Source organism: Coregonus clupeaformis, chromosome 17 (genome assembly GCF_020615455.1).
Source record: "Coregonus clupeaformis isolate EN_2021a chromosome 17, ASM2061545v1, whole genome shotgun sequence".
NCBI lineage: Eukaryota > Metazoa > Chordata > Actinopteri > Salmoniformes > Salmonidae > Coregonus > Coregonus clupeaformis.
This window is the reverse complement of record NC_059208.1, coordinates 17,120,216-17,141,208: the sequence shown is the minus strand read 5'-3', so window position 1 is coordinate 17,141,208 and position 20,993 is coordinate 17,120,216. Positions and strand designations below refer to the sequence as shown.

Genomic DNA, 20,993 nt, shown 5'->3' with positions numbered 1-20,993 from the left:
GATCATGGGGGATTGCACACTAGTGAGCAGGCTTTTATCCCAGCCCAGTACTAACATAATAACCTGATTCAGCTTATCAAGCTTGGCCATTAGTTGAATCAAGTGTTCTAGTACTGGGCTGGAATAAAAACAAACTGCTTTTTAATAAATTGTACATCTGAGAAAAAGACACTTCAAGTCCAATGGAACAAAACCATCAAACATCTTACGAAGATTTCATGTACATTTATTCTTACCACGTGGAACATATAGTATAAAGATTTCATACTGAATAAATGATATTCATTGAGCCAAAAAATGGGAAAAGGAGGAATTTACATGTTTTTAGCTACATAGTCTGAAATACAAATATGCAGAATCCATATCACTGGAGAAAATAACTGTCAAATGTGTGTTTCTTCATCTAGAGTTTTTTTGTTGTACCAGGAGGAGATAACAGATTTGACCCGAGTCTGCCGTACTAAGGAGCCGTGGAGTGAGAGGCCGGAGGAGAGAGGGTCTATCAGCAGGGACTGGATGACAGGAACCAAAGTCATGGGTCACCTTCATTCCTCATCAACAAAAAGTGTGGGAATAGTGACACGGACAGAGACAGACACAGAGAAAGGAAGTGTAATGTACAACATCATATATACACCACAGCAAAGCTGCATCTGAAGTTGAAAACCAGTCCTAGGAGGTGATTTCTTTTACAAGGGTCAATTCATACAATCAAGGGCTAAAGAGAGGAGGTAAGGGTGTTGTAGTAGGTTCTCGGTACTTTGGGGAAAGCCTTTTTAGCTTTTAACGTCCAAACTAAAATGACCTTTTAAAACTCTAGTACAGCTGCATTGTCAACGTTTTTCTGTATGAAACTTGTTTACAGAATGCTTGACACTCAAGAGCAGTACGGCACAGAAAATGCCCTACAATCTACTGCACAGGCCTCCCCAGTGAAGGTGTCTGTCAACAGCCTACAAAGTTGTAGGCTGACTGGTTAGCATCCAATTACAGCAACTATACCATCAGACCAGTCCGTTCCTCAGTCTGCTTTACCTCCAAACATGAACCAGAGTCTGACTCACTCACTGTGCTCTCGAGGGGAGAGAAAGGGCACACATTATCCCCAAACTTACTGTAAACGAGACAGCAACTTTGGTTACAATTTGTTTTTCAGCTATTTATTTATCTTTATTAAAAATACCCCCTCCCCCCAACGTGTGGAACACTCCTAAACCCGGGTTCTCCACTCCATGTCATCTAGTTGGAATTAATGTTACAAGTTGTGTCAGTTTGTGGAGTCTAAGGTTTGTAAATCCACCACTGCAGCTTCGTGATGTCCCTTCTCCTTGAGTGAGAACAGCAAGAGCGGGCTCAGAGAGTGGAATCTGAAGGGTTTGCATAAATTAAAAACAGTCACTTGAACTTTCCCTGCCCCCGACACACATACAAGCCAGGTTGTAACCAGGGGGTGAAACCCAGAGGAGGTGGAGCCATAGCTCCCTACAGCTGTCATGACTGGCCAATCAGAAAGAGTACATCGCAGATGACGTGAGACACCACCGAGTTCATGAGCGGTGACACAGAGAGGTCGAGGAGGCGCGACTCGTACAGTGTGAACTCTGAGTGGTTCTCCTCCACCTTGGCTAAGGCGTGCAGGGCCCGGGCCGCCCGCCGCATCATGTCATTACTGGTGGGCTCGAAGTGCATCCCCTGCAGGTGCAGCAGAGAGCTCTGGCTCTGCTGTAGCTGGGTGGCCGCCAGGCTATCCTCCAAGAAGCCCAGGAGGTTACCCACGCTTCCCTTCTGCACAGCGATGGCACGCGCTGCCATGCTGTCTCCCTGGGCCAGGTTGGCCAGCAACACCACCGACATCTCCCTGCAGACGGCCACCTTTCTCTCCCCAACCAGCCGCACCAAGGTCCCATACAGCTTCTCTAACCGACCCAACGGCGGCGTGGCCAGGACCAGGTCCACATTGTTGTCTTGGATGCTCAGCTTGCTGAGGGTCTCCAGGACCAGTCTCTGGGGTGACATTGCGCTGTGGGGCCCCAACGTGGGGAAGGGGTCCTGGGCCTCAGCCGAGGGGCACACGGCCCAGTGGAGGAGGCCGTCCAGCAGCGGAAGGCAGATGCTCTCGGGGTAGATGGAGAGGTCCAGCTGGCCAGAGATGTTGGCCAGAGTGACCAGGCCGTTCTCCCTCAGCAGCGACAGGCAGTCCCACCACCATTCGTCCCTCTGGCCAAGGCTGTCATCAGACTCCTCCTCCTTTCGTAGAGTGAGCGGGGCCTGCTTCCTCTCAGGGTGGCGGTGGTGCAGCAGCACTAGGCGACCCAGCAGCAGCATGAGGCCCGGGTGTTTGGACATCTCCTGGTCATTGCCAGGCACGAAGGAGAGGCTGCGACAATGTTGGAGACGCAGATGCAGCGGCGGGCCAGAGCGTCCTGCCAGTTGGCCAGCGTAACCAGTGGGCCCTCGTCTTTGCTGTGAGGCTCGTCCTCCACCACACGCTGGGGGACCTGCTGACCAGGAGGGCCGCTCGGTTTGTCGTTCTCCTGCTGGCTCTGGGGCTCTTCCGTCTGTGATGTTTCCTCTGTCTCAGCTTCCGAGCGCTCGGACTTCCCCTCCTTACTGTCGGCTGAGGTGCCGGTTGATGTTGAGGCCTTCTCTGTGGATGATGGCTGGGAGGGCCTCCGATCTTCCTCCCCCTTCTCCTTGTCTTTCTCTGTGGTGGTAGCATTGTCCTTGTCCCCCACCATCTCTGGTTCTGGCCTTTTCCTCCTGGCTGTGGGGACGACCAGCACCCGTTCTCGTGGCTCCAGGAAGTCCTCCCTCCTCTCAAAGTGGGTCTGGATGTGTTCCGTGCTGTCTCCCCCGCCGGCGCTCCAGTGGAGCAGCCCACTGTCAAACTCCTGCACTTTGCCTCTCTGGCTTGCCCTGCCTGCTGCAAACGGGTCCTTCTTCCGTACCATCTTGAGGGGGAGCTTGTCGAACTTGCTAGCCTGTTTGGGTCTCTCCTGGGGGGTAGCCGGGCCCAGGGCAGGGGGGTCCGATGAAGAGCTGGGCTGCTCAAATGAAGAGGAGCTCTTCCCCCTCTTCTCCTCATCTTCAGCGTCCTTCTCTTTCAGAGTGTCCTGTTCCGAGCACGACTCCTGCTCATCCTCTTGCTTCACCTGAGCCTGTCCCTCGAATGTCGTCCCGGCCGGTTGGTTTGAACGCTGCACCACCTCCTCCTCCTCCTCTTCTTCCTCATTGTCATCATCCTCCTCTCCCTCCACCTCCATGTCCTCATCTTCCGTGCAGCTCCAGTCTCGGTCCAGGGCTTCAGGGTCCAGTAGAGTCCTCTGGCCGGGGTCGCCCACCTCGTACTCGCGCAGGATGCCGAAGATCTCGATGAGACAGCGCCGGAAGTACTCCACCACCAGCTCCAGCAGGCCAGGCAGCTGAGGAGGAGGAAATGGAGGAGAAGATGAATAGTTTGCATTGTATGATATGGACGACAGAAAATCTGGAAAAGGGTTTGGGAATTTAATAATATGTGAAAGGATAAATGTAAAAAGAAAAAGCCCTACTAAATCAGAAAATATGACATTCCTGATTGTATAGGTTAACCATGTAGGGGTTTTATTAAAACCTCTTATCCCACATTGTGGCCAGTGTAATAATAAATAAATAAATAAATAATATGCCATTTAGCAGACGCTTTTATCCAAAGCGACTTACAGTCATGCGTGCATAAATGTTTTGTGTATGGGGTGGTCCCGGGGATCGAACCCACTACCTTGGCGTTACAAGCGCCGCGCTCTACCAGCTGAGCTACAGAGGACCACCATAATAATAATAATAATAATAATAATTTGGTGGGTGCTTATATTTGTCCTATTTGCGTGTATTAATATTATGTGTAAATTGTTTCTTTGCATATCCGACTCTCCCCAAAACACCCTCGGCGAGTGGGGTCACGGCCAGGGTCTGGTGCAATTAGGGTTAAGTGCCTTACTCAAGGGCACTGACAGATTTTTCACCTTGTCGGTCTGGGATTCGAACTAGCGACCTTTCGGTTACTGGCCCAAAGCTGTAAGCGCTAGGCTACCTGTCCTGTTAGCTCACCGTATTGAGGTTGAAGGTGGAGATGCTGTTGTCATCATACAGGAGGATGTTGATAGTGTCCAGGGCCCACGTGCTCTCAGCCAGCAGGCCAGACTTTAGGGACATCATCACCCTCCAAGCCTCTGGGGTCCCTATGGAGATATACAAATACAATATTTTAACTCAAGCTGATACCCTTCACAGAGCTGATGGACCACACAATACACAAACTTTCATAGAGATCCGAAGCAACCTATCATTGTAGTGTCCAAATGTGATCCCTAAATAGTGAATATTGCATGTATAATAATTTTGTGATTGTGGGTGGTGTTGTGGGTTGTAATGGCCATACCGATATCTTTCGTGGTGAGGCGTCGGCGTGGTTTTAGGACGGGGTGGGTGGCCTCCACTGAGCCTGGGGAAAAGGGCATGTCTCTACGGATCAGAGGGGACTGCACAGACTGGGGCACTATGTGAGAGGCAGGAACCGGGGGCCCCGCCTTTTGCATCTTGATGCCACTGTGCATGTAGGGAGATTTACTGGGCGACGTCCGGCTCTCCATGGGGCCCCCACGAGGCATGGGGGAGGGACTGGACACCTGTGGAATGTGGTTCTGCATGGCCTGAGCGGATTGGTAGTTGGACTGTAGGGTGCGGGTCATGGGCGGGCCCGTCCCTCCAGGGCCGTAGGGGGGCTGCCGAGGGCCCATCTGACCTGGCCCCCATTGGCCCTCGTGGTTCATGCGCTGCTCCGATGACATCATTTCCTCCGAACCGCGGTTCAGGCCGGGTCCCTGGGCTGAGCCCCCTGGTGGACCACCCTGCCGGTTGGGGTAGTTGCCGGGATAGTTCATCTCCCCGCGGCCCTGCCACATGCCACCCTGGGGGCCGTCAGGGCCTGGCTGCATCATCTGAGGGGGCATGGAGGGCTGGGCGTTGAGCCCCGTGGCGGCCTGCATGCGCTCCCTGTTGAAGGGGAAGGGGAACTGGCCCTGGGGACCAGATACGCGGCGATCAGTGCCGGGGAAGGAGCCGCCACTGTACTGGGGTTGGTACATCTCTGGCTGGCCAGCAGGGGGTGCAGAGGCCGCTGCTGGCTGCTGCTGCGGTTGTTGCTGCTGCTGCTGCTGCTGCTGTGCACCTCCACTGAAGGGCCCGCTGTACATCTCCCCCTCGTGACGCTTCGCTGGTGGGTAGCCCCCTTCCACGGGACGCTTGTAGTTCTGCACAGAGCAAAGACGCTTAGTTAGACGGTGTTATTACATTGGCTAGTGGTTACTACATTACAGTTTGTTATTTACAGTGACGTCACACTTCCAGTGCATATGCAGTGAGTTGGAGCCTTCACCTGTTGTTGCTGTGGGTACATTCCTGGCTGCTGATTGGGATAGGAACCTCCAGGGGGAGTACCATGGCCAGGATATTGATTACCATAGGAATCATTCCTGTAAACAACCACAACACATCAGCAAGACATTCCACATTAGCCGAGTGCCTATATACCTAATATTGCTACAGTATACTGCTAGTATGCCAATAAACCCTCATTGTGAAAAACAACCCAATCTTTAAAATATTGCAAGACTATAAATGCTGGGACAGTCAGTGCATGGTGTGTGTCTGCACAAGTCTGTGCCAGCCCTCTCCTGAGATAGAGGGTTGCTGGGTTGTGAACTGACCGTGGCTGCTGCTGTGGTGGGTAGCGGTTTGGCGAGTACATCCCTGTGTCGGTGTTGGCGGGCATCAGGTTTGGCTGCGGTGCAACAGATCCCATGCTGCCCTCTGGGCCCATCCCCTGCTCTGGCCTGGTAAACAACACCATACAGGACAAGGTTGGTTGACCATACTTAGTACAAATAATTTCCATTAAAAAAGGAAATGAGCAGACTTCTACACATTCACTATGCAGTCAAAGATGGTGTCTGTATAGAAATAGAAATATACTCAATATGGCCGCCAGTCCACCCATCATAGACACACTGACTTGAATTTGGATGTCCTTTCTAAGTAATTATATTTCTATGGTCTGTAAGCGTGGGTAGGGTCTTACCTCCTCTCGTAGCCTTGTCCGTAAGGTCCTGGTCCGTACTGCTGTCTCTGAGCCATCGACATGTTCCCCATAGCACCTGGTGGAGGCCCGCGGTTAAACTGCTGCTGCTCAGCAATCCCACTGTTAGGACCCTGACTGGCAGGCAAGAACTGCTCCCCAACTGGAAAGAAATACACACTCCGTCAGCAAGGGACCCAGCTTCCCAGCACCATCAGTTTCTAGGGATCTTTCTTGCAGCCCTCTTCTACCCACCTTTCCGCATGGCACCAAAGGGGTCTTTGTTAGGCCCTGGACCCTCGTAGGGCCCTGGACCCATGCGAGCTGGCATCTCTGGGGTACTCATGCCAGACTGGTAGCCAGAGTTAGGGGTCATGGAGTTCCTTCTGGGGAAAGCAGGGTCACTACCGTCAGCAAATGGGTCCTGCAGCGCCACATTGCTCCTAAAAGATAGAGGGACGTTTAGTGAGTAAATAGGGGTTTAACAAAGCAGCTAAAAACAGAGTTGGGGTGAATTCCATTTAAATTCAATAAGTAAATTAAAATTCTAATTGAAGAATTGAATCTCCTGAATGCAATGGATAACTCAAAGAGGATGAGATTGAAGCACTGCGACTCACCTGGCCCCGGGTGGCATCTGGGTGGGGTGTGGGGTGGAGGCGGGTGTGGGGGGCTTGAGGTCGCTGCCCTCGGCCATGGAGCTGCTGGTGGACTGGGGGGTCTGAGGGCCCTGGAGAGAGCCTGACCCAGCTACCGGAACAAAAGAGGGACATTTCAGTTAGAGAGAGTTGGGTATACATAACTTTCACCGGGTGGTTCAAGACCTGAATGCTGATTGTCTGAAAGCCGTGGCATATCAAACCGTATACCACAGGTATGACAATAATTACTATTTACTGGTCTAATTACATTGGTGAGCAGTTTATAATATCAATAAGGCACCTTGGGGGTTTGTGGTATATGGCTAATATACTAAGGCTACGCGTTGCGTCGTGCCTAAGAACAGCCCTTAGCTGTGGTATATTGGCCATATACCACACCTTCTCGGGCCTTATTGCTTAATTATACAGGTCCTTCAATCGACATTTCTACCGGCACTAGACTGGGGCGACATTATCTATATGAATGCAGCTGCCACTTCATTAAAGCCGTTAGATACAGTTAACATAGTGCACGTCGTTTTATTACGCCGTCAGGTTCAGTACACATCACTGCATTCTTTACCAGAAAGTAAGCTGGCCCTCTTTGAATTCAAGTAGGTCGATTCATCGCTTTCTTTTTATTCATAAAGCTCTCTTTAAAAAAAAAAACAGCCACCATACCTAACTTCGTTAATAACTAATAATAAGTATGAGTTACCATACCCCGGTCTCAGGGATGGCTAACACATGAAATCTCTTCAGTCTCCTCAGAGTTAGGTAAATCTGCTTTTCCCTACAACTGGATGTTCTGGTGCCTCTCGGGCAGTTCAAAATGTTGACCTCTTTGCTGATGAATGCGATTGTTATTTTTTATAAAAATATATATTTGTATTATATTGTATTTTGTAAATTATGCGTATGCAGGGCTCCCTTGTGGAAGAGACCTTGGTCTCAATGGGACTCCCTGTTAAAACTTAACTTCACAACGGAAATACATGTTTCATATTTTTGCTACGAAAATTAGGGTTTCATATTGGACAAGACCAGGTAGTCCCAACCAGTTTCAGTCCGCAGTCCGTTTGATGCCTAATAATTACGACCCAGCATAGTGTGGATAACCGTCTGGCACTGACCTGGGGAGGGTGGCTGGACCTTGGCCTGGTTGGCCTTCTTGTTGTCAGTGATGATCTCAGGAGGGGGGTCCTCCCCGCGTTCGATCTTGCACTCAAAGGCGTATAGACACTGGATGTACTGCTTCTTCAAGGAGCTGGCGGCGCTGCTCGACGTGCCAACGTTCAGGTTGGTGGACAGCTCACGCCACTTCTTGTTCTTGTTCACCTGGACATAGAGCATGAAGACAGGGACATTAAAACAGGGACCAGAGATAAGGGGATGAGGTGTGTTTGTTCTAAGGTGTGTTTGTGCGTGTGTTCTACTTATTTATTAAACCTATATTTATCCAGGAATTCCCATTGAGGTCAGAAGACCTCTTTTACAGGGGAGACCTGGCCAAGAGGGCAGCTCAATAGGAAAACACATAGATCAAACACACTACAGTGCATGCATGCATAGTACAGCACAAACCTACACTGACCTGTGCGAAGCCTCCAATCTCCTTGACCGAGACGTAGAGTCTGAAGAGGTCCAGGGGCTTGCGGCCCACAGCAGGCAGGTTGGTCATGCCCATGGCTTTCTCCTCGATAAAGCCCAGGTAGCGGTCCACCCACATCTTCCTCTCGAGCTCGGGGCCCAGCTCGTACAGACGCGTGATCTTCTCGTTGGTTGTCGTGGAAGAGCTCGACTTCTGGAAGGCGTCAAGAGAATACACAAGACGTCAAGAGAGAGCCGTCGCGAGGGAAAGGGTTGGGTTATTTTACATTTCTTTTAAATTTTTAGTCATTTAGCAGACGCTCTTATCCAGAGCGACTTACAGTTAGTGAATACATATTTTTTTATACTGGCCCCCCGTGGGAATCGAACCCACAACCCTGGCGTTGCAAACGCCATGCTCTATCAACTGAGCTACATCCCGGCCGGCCATTCCCTCCCCTACCCTGGACGACGCTGGGCCAATTGTGCGCCGCCCATGAGTCTCCCGGTCGCGGCCGGCTGCGACAGAGCCTGGATTCGAACCAGGGTCTCTAGTGACACAGTTAGCACTGCGATGCAGTGCCTTAGACCACTGCGCCACTCAGGAGTAATAAACCCATTGGTCTTATTCCCCTTTAATAGCTAGCTCATTGGCAACTGTAATAACCACGGAATAAAGTCAAAAGTATGATTGTCACACGCGTGTTAACAGTTTACAAACAATATGGTTTATAACGTCGTTTATTTTAACATACACACAAGCCCGCAAACAAAATTGTCCCAAGTGGACAGACAAAGTCATCATTATCTTATCACCTTGGATTTAGTCGGTTCCGCTTTCGGTGTTCCGTCCACTTTGTTGTTCATCTTTTGGCCCTGGTTCATTTTCCCATCCATACCAAACTTTGGACTCGGGGCCATACCTAGGTACAAGGGTACATTGAGGGGTTGAGAACTGTTCAACGGCTTTTGAACAACAATTCTCTGGATTAGGACATATACCAAACAACTGCTGAACGACCATAAGAGGCAGCTGACATTTTTTTACATTCTAATTTCAGAGCAATACAGACTAACAACAAAGTTTCCCTTATAGAACTTATTCATACCGCGGCCATTGTTCATTGACCAAAGTTATCTTCTAACAGGATAGGAAATGCTCTGGTGAAACCAATGCAAAAACTTTCCTCAAGTGTGACCTGTAGATTAACAACCACTGCACTAAAACAATCTTTGTTTTGGAAAACTCATGCTTAGCTACCTGCACTATCAGTCTATGCTAGAACTTTCAGATGAGAAAAAGGTCTATTGTGAAAACACTGCAGACAAATTGCATCAGGCCTTACTTACTGGCCACTGTCCCAACCAAAGTAATCCTACCATATCAGAAATACCTGGGGCACCATGGTGCAACAGTATTGGACTACAGTACTCACCACTGGAGTTATTGGCCATGTTGGGCCCCATAGGGAAAGGCGGGCCAACCTGCGCGTTCATCATGCCAGGCATGTTGTTCATGGGAGGGCCATAGGGGGCACCAGAGCCCATCATGCCAGGGGACATGTTGGGGTAGCCAGGCATCCTGAACGATGAGGGACAACCACACTTTTAGCATGTAGCATGATATCAGAGTAAAAAACATTCCTCTCCTATAGAGAAATTCATCTCTTATGCTGAAAAACAATCAGTTATGCAACTATATCACTAAATAAGAAAGAGTGTGTTATGAGTGCCATTGCAAGGGGGAATTCCTTGAGTTCTTGATACGAAAATGGCTAGTGACTTTGTACACCTGTGAAGACTGTAAAGACTAAAGACGGAAAATATCCTGACTCTGCATCTGAATTCTCCAATGCATTTCATGTGTTTAGATGTAATGTGAGAGCCAGGTATTCCTCGTAGTGACAGGGTCTGGAGAACATCTCATCTGCCTCTCCCCTGTCTACCTCTCAGTGAGTCTGTCCTCATCTCATCGGTTCTCTCCTCTGTTCTTTATTTCCCGCTGCTCTAATCACTCCTCCTCTCACTACCTTCACTGGACCTTCAACGTAGAGGAAAACCTGCTAGTTAGGACCAGATAACGCATACTCAACACATTAACAATGATAAAAAAAGAACATTATATTGGGTGGAGGCACACACCTGTCTATATAAGGTCCCACAGTTGACAGTGCATGTCAGAGCAAAAACCAAGCCATGAGGTCAAAGGAATTGTCCGTAGAGCTCCGAGAAAGGATTGTGTCGAGGCACAGATCTGGGGAAGGGTACCAATAAATGTCTGCAGCATTGAAGGTCCCCAAGAACACAGTGGCCTCCATCATTCTTAAATGGAAGAAGTTTGGAACCACCAAGACTCTTCCTAGAGCTGGCCGCCCGGCCAAACTGAGCAATCGGGGGAGAAGGGCCTTGGTCAGGGAGGTGACCAAGAACCCGATGGTCACTCTGACAGAGCTCTAGAGTTCCTCTGTGGAGATGGGAGAACCTTCCAGAAGGACAACCATCTTCGCAGCACTCCACCAATCAGGCCTTTATGGTAGAGTGGCCAGACAGAAGCCACTCCTAAGTAAAAGGCACATGACAGCCCTCTTGGAGTTTGCCAAAAGGCACCTAAAGGACTGTCAGACCATGAGACCAAGATTCTCTAGTCTGATGGAACCAAGATTGAACTCTTTGGCCTGAATGCCAAGCGTTACGTCTGGAAGAAACGTGTCACCATCTCTACGGTGAAGCTGTGGGGATGCTTTTCAGCGGCAGGGACTGGGAGACTAGTCAGGATCGAGGGAAAGATGAACAGAGCAATGTACAGAGAGATCCTTGATGAAAACCTGCTCCAGGGCGTTCAGGACCTCAGACTGGGGGCCAAGGTTCACCTTCCAACAGGACAATGACCCTAAGCACACACCCAAGACAACGCAGGAGTGGCTCCGGGACAAGTCTCTGAATGTCCTTGAGTGGCTCAGCAAGAGCCCGGACTTGAACCCGATTTAACATCTCTGGAGAAACCTGAAAATAGCTGTGCAGCGACGCTCCCCATCCAACCTGACAGAGCTGGAGAGGATCTGCAGAGAAGAATGGGAGAAACTCCCCAATTACAGGTGTGCCAAGCTTGTAGCGTCATACCCAAGAAGACTCGAGGCTGTAATCTCTGCCAAAGGTGCTTGAACAAAGTACTGAGTAAAGGGTCTGAATACTTATGCAAATGTCAAATTTCAGTTCTTATTTTTAATAAATTTGTAATAAATTCTAAAAACCTGTTTTTGCTTCGTCATTATGGGGTATTGTGTGTAGATGGATGAGGGGGGGGGAAATATTTCATTAATTTTAGAATAAGGCGTAACAAAATGTGGGTCTGAATACTTTCAGAGTGCACTGTACATGTGTAATATGGGTTAGTAAAGAGCATAGTGTACCTGCTGTGTATGGAGTTGGTAGCAGTGTGCTGCATGACTACGGCTGCAGCCTCCTGGGCCTTCCGGTTGAGGCCGGGGGGAGGGCACATCCCTGAGCCCACCTGAGGTGGCATGTTGCCCATGTTGGGTGGCATGTTGGGCCCCATGTTGGGGCCATAGGGACGCACTCCCATCTGGCCCGGAGGCATTCTACCAGGGGGGATGCCCGCGTACGGTGGCCCCCCTTGCCCAGACATGGGGTTCATGGGGTTGCCAATGCCAGGGCCGGGGTTCATGGGGTTGCCCATGCCAGGGCCGGGGTAGTTGGCATTGGGCATGTTGTTGTAGCCAGGTTGCCGGGGGTAACCTGTAGTAGAATGGATAAAAACAGTGTGTGTAAAAAATGTATGTGTAACAAAAAAACACTGCTCAGGTGACATTGGGAAGACTAGTTATATGCGCAAAACATCAAACTAAATCTTTAATCAACTTGGGGTTCTATTGTAAAAGGTGGACTTGACTGCAAATGTCAGTTGAAGTTGTACAAGGCACTACAGGGAGCTGGCAGTGGGAGCTGTGCACACTGAGCGCTGAGCCTGCCATCACAGTGGCAGCGCTACTGACAGGGGGGTGTCTGCTATGTCAGCTGACTATTCTCCATGGTTAAAAATAGCTGTGCTAGACTCAGAGAGGGAGGGATGAGCTGATAGGATGGAATTCCTATGAGGCAAAAAATACATATTCCATGGGTTTGGCTGGGGGAACACACAAGAAGCAACTTGACAGGATGGTGAGATAATTAAGTGGGAAGCATTTATTTATACATTGGCAGTCAGAGGACAACCAAAATGTTAAAGCTCAAAATGATTAAAAGTCTATTTGGTATTTCAACAGAGTTATTATTTTTCAAGTCTACCAAATGTTTAAATTTTAACATAAAATAGAACTTACTTCTCTTAATGCAAAACTAAACCAAAGGATCCTTTAACTAATTGCCACGAGACCCTCTACTTTGTTGCAGTGTAACCCACAGAACTCACCTTGTGGGCCATACTGCCCACCCTGAGGTCCATAGCCCCCCATCGAGTTGTTCTGCTGCTGATAAGGCCCCATCCCAGGGTGCATCTGGCCTCCAGAGGACTGTCGGGGTGACAGGGGAGAGGCAGACTGTGGTGAGCTGTAGGGGGGCATCTGGGGGTTTCTCTGCATGAACCCTGGCAGGGTCAAAGAAGAGAGAGTGAAAGAGATGTTAATCCTCCAACAAAACACTGGAAATCTCTCATAAGACACATCAGAACGCCTTGGTACAGAAAATAGCTAGTATTTAGTTAGAAAGTACATAGTAAAATGGCAATTACAAAGTATTAACCAATTATACACTGTGTAAAATTATTTGAAGTAAGTACCAGAAAGTACCCATTGTTACCACACAATTTTCTAGTAAGTACCAGGTAAATACCAGTGGTACCATAAAAGAAAGTGCAACCAAAGTTTCTTTAAAACAGCACACTGTCAGTGGTCTCTGCAGAGCAGGGTGGTACTGTGTGAGGGGATTCTCAGTCAGGGTGAACTCACCTCTGTCCTGGGCCATGGGAGACTGGCTCATGGCGGGGTGCAGACTCCCGTCAGACTGCACACTCGATGGCCTGGGGGGCATCTGGGTCCCTAAACAACAGAAATGTTATCTCAGTATGTAAATAAGACGTCTGAGTAGGAACAAGGCCACTAATGTCCCTTAAAATATTGTTAATCAAAATGACATTAGATTGAAACACTGGAGCTAATGCAGCCAAGCAGCTTTATGGTTTTAAAAGGTGCTAGGCTGCAGTAGCTCCAGTGTTTCAATCCATGGCCATTTTGTTGTCATTGTGTATTTGTATAACAAATTACATGTGTCCTAGTACATGTCAGAAAAACCCATGTGCGCGCATACTTGTGTACGTGTGCTCACCTGGCATTGTGGCGGGTGAGAGGGGCCCCGTGCGGGAAGTGGTGGCACTGGCGGGGGAGCCGGCGGGTGACGGCGAGGGCCCTCGGATGCCTGGCAGGTGGGGAGAGGTGTGGGGCGAGAAGGGCGACTGGGCCAGGTTGCTCTGCTCGCCCTGGCTGCTTGACACACCTGAAGTGCTCACGCCAGGACTCAGAGCGCCATCCGTGCCCGTGGGTAGGTCATCGATGGAGCCTGAGAGATCCTGCAGACACACAAGACAGGAGAGAGCGGGACCTATGGTGAGGAGACGCTGTGGAAAAACGCTGGCCTGATAGAATCGACATGACAGCCATTAGCTGACTGTACAGTTAGCAGTGAGTCGTCTTGATAACAACTCCATGCATTTCCCGTAGCTCTGTCTACTAGCACAACAGAAGCACATACAGGATGCAAGCACAATTTAATCTCCTCAGTCTTGGAAAGCATGATAGCACACTTTCTACTAGGATTGGAGACGTGACACACACACAGTTATCCTTATTTATCTTGTCGAGGAAGAGAGAGCATATTAGAGCAGGGGGTTGTCATGGTTACGGTGGATGTATGCCGACTCAGCGCAGAGCAACCCTGCCATGTGAATCTGATACACGCTCTCACACACACGAGCGGCGCGTGCGCTTTCGCTCTCGTTTTACCCAGGCCCGAGCTCTGCTCAAATTCACTAATATTCATCTCCCAGACTCCCACACAACATTTCTGCAAGTCCACAACACAAGAAACACTACACATGCCCAATGACATCTACAGACACACACACACAATAAACAGGGGTAGCATTAATTAACCACAACAGCCCACACAATGGTTTTACTATGTGAAGACTAAAATGGGTCACATGGAAGCATGCAAACATGTTTCAATGCATTATGATTTCAGAACAATGTAATCATTTGATTTATAAATGTATAGCATACCTTTGCACAGGTTGGGTGAGGACTCACCGGTAGGCTGGACGGCCGGCCTTGCAGGCTGACGTCCTCTGAGCCACTTTTGGGCTGGTTGGAGGGAGGGGCGCTAGACTGGGAACTGAACGAGTCCTGGGATATCTCCTGGGGGAGAGAACGAGACAATCAATATTGAAGAGCATTCACATATATGCGGACATGAGAATACACAACGTGACAATACCAATGCCTTCCATCTGCAGAGCAAGTATGGCAACCGGTACTGCACGTTCAATGACTATATCAAAAGGTACCTCAATCATAAAACATAAATTGCACACTCAGTTGTACCTGCTGTGGTGGAGGAGGGAAGCGTTGGTAAGGTGACTGTTGTGACTGTTGTTGTTGCAGCTCTTGTTGTTGCTGTGGAGGATTCTGGGAGTAGGATGCAGGCTGGCCCTGTGGATGCTGGCTGTGACCTGGTGCTTGCTGAGGGGGTTGAGAGGGTGTCTGGGGTTGCTGCTGCTGCTGTGGGCCCTGCGTGGGTGGATAGCTAGGCTGGGGCTGCGACCCTGCTGGGACCTGGGAGCTGGCCTGCTGTGGAGGCTGGCTGGGAGGCCCCTGCAGCTGGGGATAAGGAGGCTGACCAGACTGGGCCTGAGCCTGGGCCGGACCCTGGGAGTAGGGCGGCTGAGACTGCGGGGGCCCTTGGGATGGACCTGGCTGCGGGCCCTGGGACTGGGGGGGCATGTGGGGCTGTGGATAGGGTGGCCCACCCTGGGCGTGTGAGGCTGATGTCTGGGGAGGGTGGGACTGCTGAGGGTAGGATGTCTGACCACCCTGCTGACCCGGTGGTGCCTGGGGGTAGGGCCCTTGCTGCTGGCCTGGGTGTGAAGCCTGGCCCTGTTGGCCGTAGTAGGGCCCTTGGCCCTGAGGCCCATAGCCTCCTGGTCCCTGCTGTCCATAAGATGGCATCTATACACAAATACAGACCCCAGAGTTAGAAAACAAGCAAATGGGTAGGGATATGACAAGCAAGCCATATAGTAGTGTGTGAAGAGGAGGGCTGATTCAGGTGTGAGATTAATGTAGGAATAAATCAGATCGATGACACCACTGACCTGCTGCCCGTACTGCATGCCCCCCATAGCCCCAGGGGTGCGGCCCTGCATGCCCACCGGGTATCTCTGGGAACCAAGGGGACCGTAGCCTTGGCCCGGGTATGCATGACCCTGCTGGGCTCCTGGGGGAGGCCCCTGCCCAGGCTGTTGGGAGTATGGACTGCCTCCTCCGTACGGCTGGCCTCTCATTTTAGCCATCGGATCCATTGCACCTGGGGGCTGTGGAGCAGAAACAAAGATCAAATACATGAACAACACTTCATAACATGAACACTATAAAAAAATACTGAGCGGTACGGGTGACAGGATGTACCATAGATCACAAAAGACTTGGATACGGGCAGATGACTATACTATAGTTTATAGGCACTTTAATTATCTAGCAGGGGTCTCTCATGCAAGCAAGCAAACTCACACATTTCAAGCTTCCCAACACAGCAAGCGCTATAGGGAGGCCTTTTCCTATCCTGATAGGCACAAATAAAAAAACATGACAGAAGGCAAGTCCACAGAACACACGAGAGCATTACTAGAGCAAAGGGAACGAGGGGAGTTTTTTTTTTTCCTCTCACATTTCCCACGGTCATTAACCTGACTTTTACCTTTCTGTGCCATAGTTACAGAAGTCAACAGAGCTATATATCTCATCTCAAATGGAGGGCAGTCTGCCCAATCTTAAACCCATCCCAGCTGTGCTCCTGTTTGGTCCGGGGCCAAGCCGGTTTCCCTTTTTGGGAAGAAGGCAATTCTGGCTCTGAATGAATGACATCAAACGGAGGGAGAAGTAGCCTACTCACTCTACTCTGTTATGATGTGAACACCACTAACTATGAGTCAGGTATCCTTTCAATGGAGAATGTTTTCTTAAATCTCTAGGCCTCCCTCTCCTCAACATTATAATTTCACTCTATGTAAATGGCTAACCCATAGGCCTATCAGTTTAACTTGCTCAACTCAAAACAACCTAAACAACGGTCGTCAAAACATTTCATGTCGATAACAACGTTAATAACAACCAATGGACAAGCTAATGAAAACATAAGCATTAATTTACCACAGTGGATTCTTATGGGTTTGGTTTCTTTATCTGTACCCTTGTCAATGCACACTGCTCTGAGACTTGAGAGAGCTCTGGAACCTCACTGCTAAACAAAGGCCTTTAGAAATGGTAGGGCAAAAAGCCTTTCTTGACATTTCCCAGCTTCCAGATAATGAATTGAAAGAAATAAAAGCAGCACATGGCTAATCTGCATAAGACAGAGTGGAGACTCCCTAGGCGGGGGAGAGGCCGCTGGACTGTCTCTGTGATTGGCCCAGGGGGGGTTAGAAGGAATTCTTAGTCACACACAGAGACAGTGGCACATGAGCTACAGCAGCTACTCATATCACACACACACGGCTCATGTTCACCTCGCTATGCAGTGTCAACACCTAACCTTGCCTCAGGAATACATCTGTATGTCATTGATAGATGAACCCATCAAATGGTACATAGTGGATGATGTCTCCCTAACACATTACCATTGGCATGCATTACCATCACAAACCTAACAAAGATCCTATTGATGACCAAAACATTGTCAGGTAGAAGTTTGTTAGGGAAGAAGTAAAGGTGTGTGAGTATTACTGCTTTACTATGCTGGTGAGTTATGACATGTAACCAAAGTCAGCTGGGCATACATCAGACAGGCCACACTGTAGTCTCGAAGCATGTACATACATTTCAAGACAGTTGGGTTAGTTCTGGGCGATATTCATGGATTAGATATGTAGTCAGAGCAGATTTCATCTTTATATGATATTTACATTGGTCAGTGGTCATGCCCAAATATGATTGCGCCAAATTGTGTTATCAGGTACTGCAGCAAGTTCTTGTTGTTACCTACATAAGGGTTTCCCAAACTTGGTCCTAAGGCCCCCCCCCCTGGGTGCACGTTTTGGTTTTTGCCCTAGCACTAAACAGCTGATTCAAATAACCAACTCACCATCAAGCAGATTATTTGAAATCAGCTGTGTTGTTCAAGGCCAAAAAGCGCACCCAGGGGTGCCCCAGGACCGAGTTTGGAAAACCCTGGCTTACATTGGTCAAATTCAGTTGCTTCCAAATGTGAAAAACCCTGACAAAATAAAGGCTGTGCAACCTGAACTTGTCAAATAATCATGTTAATTTAGCACTGTCTGTATTTCAAATTCATATCACACCCACACAGTATTATGGTCCTTCAAATTGTTATTGGGATAAATGTTAACATTTTTGTGATATGGATTGTTTGTGATGGATTGCTCATCTGGCATCTTGTTTACACATCTCAACCACTAAGAAAAATTTTGTTTTATATTTGTAGCTTTTAAATGCATGGTGCAGATACAAAAGCTATTTAAATGGATCTTTGATCAAAAATGAGAGGAAATAGTGGGTGCTTAACAATGAGGGTAAAGATACCCTCAAGATACTATAGCCATTTTCATCTGCTTTTCTTTATAGGATGGTGCAAATACAGTTCTTTACTTATACATGTAGGCTATAGAGTTCCGTAAACCCTTCTATTTACCATGTTGGCCACGGTTGCTGTTTTGTTCATGAATCTAGAAATTCAACAGGTTATACCATGTAAAAAAAATAAACATTAGCTGAAAAACTTGCTGGCACAGAAAATGGCACACAATATCAAACTGGATTAACAAAGGTTAAACGTGATTAACTTGGTCAATGGGCCAAACTCTGACCATTTCTCCTTATTATAGAATGCATGTGGAATAGTGCAAACAGGCATGTCATAGGTCTGGGAAACATGATTGAAAAGTAGTAATTTAGAGAAATTGCCAAAAATATGTTTAGTATGAGCAATCATGGATTTGTGCAGTGTGGGGGTGTGCACTTATCAGGAACTGTTGTTGCTTTACATCATATGTAATTATAAATGGCCAAGAGCAGGATGAGGAGCCAATCAGATCTCAGCTAGCATGTCAAACCAAGACCAACTGTCTACTGGCTTTGACAGCAGGATTTTTACCTCCGCAATTCAAATCCCAGAGCAAAGCAATCTGCAGTCAGCCACTCAAATCACTAGGCTAATGTTTATAAGCAGAATGCGGTGGGGGAAGCGGTTCCTGGCAACAGAGGCCCCAAATGACAGTTTCAGAAATAAATAGGTCAGTGTGTGATGATTAAAATGTAACATTTTACATAATTTAGTTACTCGTGCAGTCCACGTCAAATCACTTTCAAAACACACGTACACTTGAGTCTCGGCAACATCAGTGTTCTGGCCTTGCTAATGTTGTGCATTTCCTTCACAATTTCCACAATGATCAAAACAGACTCGTCGACATAAAAATGTATAGTCTATTCATAAAACATTAAAATTGTATTCCAAAACGACTGACGTTAGCAGTGCAAACAAAATAAATAGCCCTACTATGGAATAACTGTTTAATTACGTTATATACCGCCCTGCCGAGAAACAAGTCTGGGTAATGAATATACGCCTTTAGAGCTTTTTCACCTCTTTCAAGATTCGGGCCTCCTTCATTCTCTTAACGTTCAAAGTTCCATTTCATAAGGAGGATTACCGAAGAATAGTTGCCTGAACGTGACACATTTCATACCAACCAAACAAATACTGTTTAATGAGGTGATGTTGGAAAAACGAGAGGCAGCCATTTTAGAGTGTCTTTACAAGCAAACTGGCTAGTAACAATGGCTGGCCTGCTACGTTGTGAACTACATACATAAGATTACACCAAATGTACAGTAATAAAGGTTCAGTGGAACATGGGCCTTTACCTGGCTTCTACCTAGGGGTTGCCCTGTACTTCCAGGGCTCATAGGCGGTGGATGATGGGTCCTTTGTTGCCAACCCGGATTCCCCCCTCCATACTGACCGCTACTGCCCGTGTCTGTTGGTCCCTTACTAGCTCCTTCCTGATTACTATATTCAGTAGATGGGTAATTTGGATATACCCGCGTGGAGCTTGGGGAGGTTAGGAGCTGGTTGAGGGTTGGGGTAGACGTTGGCTGTGGATTCCCCATATTATATCTCTGATTGTTGTACGATGCAGACATTGCTGTGGGTCCTCCTGCTGGTTGCTGCTTAACGTTAGCTGGTTGTCCCCCAGCTGCCGGAGCCTGGGTATTACGCGAGGGGTTCATGCCGTATCCTTGGCCAGAATAGGGAGTTCTGTTCGGGAATGGATTGTAATTGTTAAACTGGTGGTTAGAAAAGCCATGGTCGTGCGAATTGGGTTGATATGGGTCCATCATATTGCTCGATTGCACGGCTGGACCTGCAGCAGCTGCCATGCCAGGGCTTTGTTGTCCGCCATGTTGATGAAAAGGGGCCCGGCCGTAGTGTTGACTATATCCATAAGAAGGTGGAGGAAAACCAGACCCGTGGTGGTGTACCATCCCGGGATGGTTATTCCCCTCGGATCCAATGGAATCATTCTGATTATTATTAGTCCTGGACGGGTTCCCGTTCCCGTTCTTCATCTCAGGTTCCCCTCCTCCCCCTGCATTTCCAACATCGGCCCCGTCGTGCAGATCCCCCCGGCCCGGAGATCCGCGCTCTAATCCCGGCTGCTTGTTTTCCTGCTGCTTTTCCCCCAGTATAGAATCCTCCTTTGGGTCTCGATCCGGCTTCTTTAGTTCGGAAGGCGGGCTTGTGTTGAGAGTGGCGGCGCTGGCGACCTGAGCGGCCATAATACCCCCCTCTCTCCGCGAGTCAGTCACAATCAAACGCTAGCATTGAATATAAATAATTGTTTATAACCATTTATCCTTGTCCCGATTCATTCCCACCCCTTTCACCGGACCAAATCCGGTTTTGTCTCCCGATTCCGATGTGAAAATAATTGGACACGTAATAATAAATCTCAAGGATGCATAAAAACAGACAAATATTCTGGGGGCTCTTTTACTGAGCGTGAGTGTAGGCAAGGAACCGAGCGAACCAGCACGAGGCTCCGCGAGATACAGCCATTTTACTGAGCCGTATAGACATAAGTAAAGTACGGATTAGACTCAGTGGGAACACGGAGTGGATTCGTTCATTTTTACATTGTATAAGGGCACACGAGTGGTTGCATTTATAAAGTGATGTTTGGGTTTTAAATGCAACTATTCTCAAAACATGCGTCTTTGCTTTGTTCCATTTTATCGACTGTTTTTGAACAATTCAACATGAGACAGGCCAAGCAGGAACCTGATGATTGAGTGGTCATGTTTCATGATTTGGAAGTCTGAATAATAATAACTATTATT

The 20,993-nt window shown here is 48.5% G+C and overlaps 1 protein-coding gene across 1 annotated transcript; it reads right to left on the bottom strand.

Moving 5' to 3' along the window:
• Nucleotides 1-210: 210 nt before the first annotated feature.
• LOC121585912 (AT-rich interactive domain-containing protein 1A) lies at nucleotides 211-20,897 on the bottom strand. Its single transcript, XM_041902231.2, is given in 21 exon segments — nucleotides 211-2,384; nucleotides 2,387-3,422; nucleotides 4,090-4,220; nucleotides 4,421-5,291; nucleotides 5,417-5,513; nucleotides 5,748-5,873; nucleotides 6,119-6,278; nucleotides 6,371-6,558; nucleotides 6,736-6,865; nucleotides 7,890-8,094; nucleotides 8,351-8,560; nucleotides 9,163-9,269; nucleotides 9,783-9,928; nucleotides 11,757-12,102; nucleotides 12,776-12,949; nucleotides 13,311-13,400; nucleotides 13,687-13,927; nucleotides 14,640-14,774; nucleotides 14,961-15,584; nucleotides 15,731-15,949; nucleotides 19,518-20,897. Coding segments are annotated over 21 exon segments (7,044 nt in total). The 5' UTR covers nucleotides 20,433-20,897; the 3' UTR covers nucleotides 211-1,491.
• Between the last annotated feature and the right edge of the window lie 96 nt (nucleotides 20,898-20,993).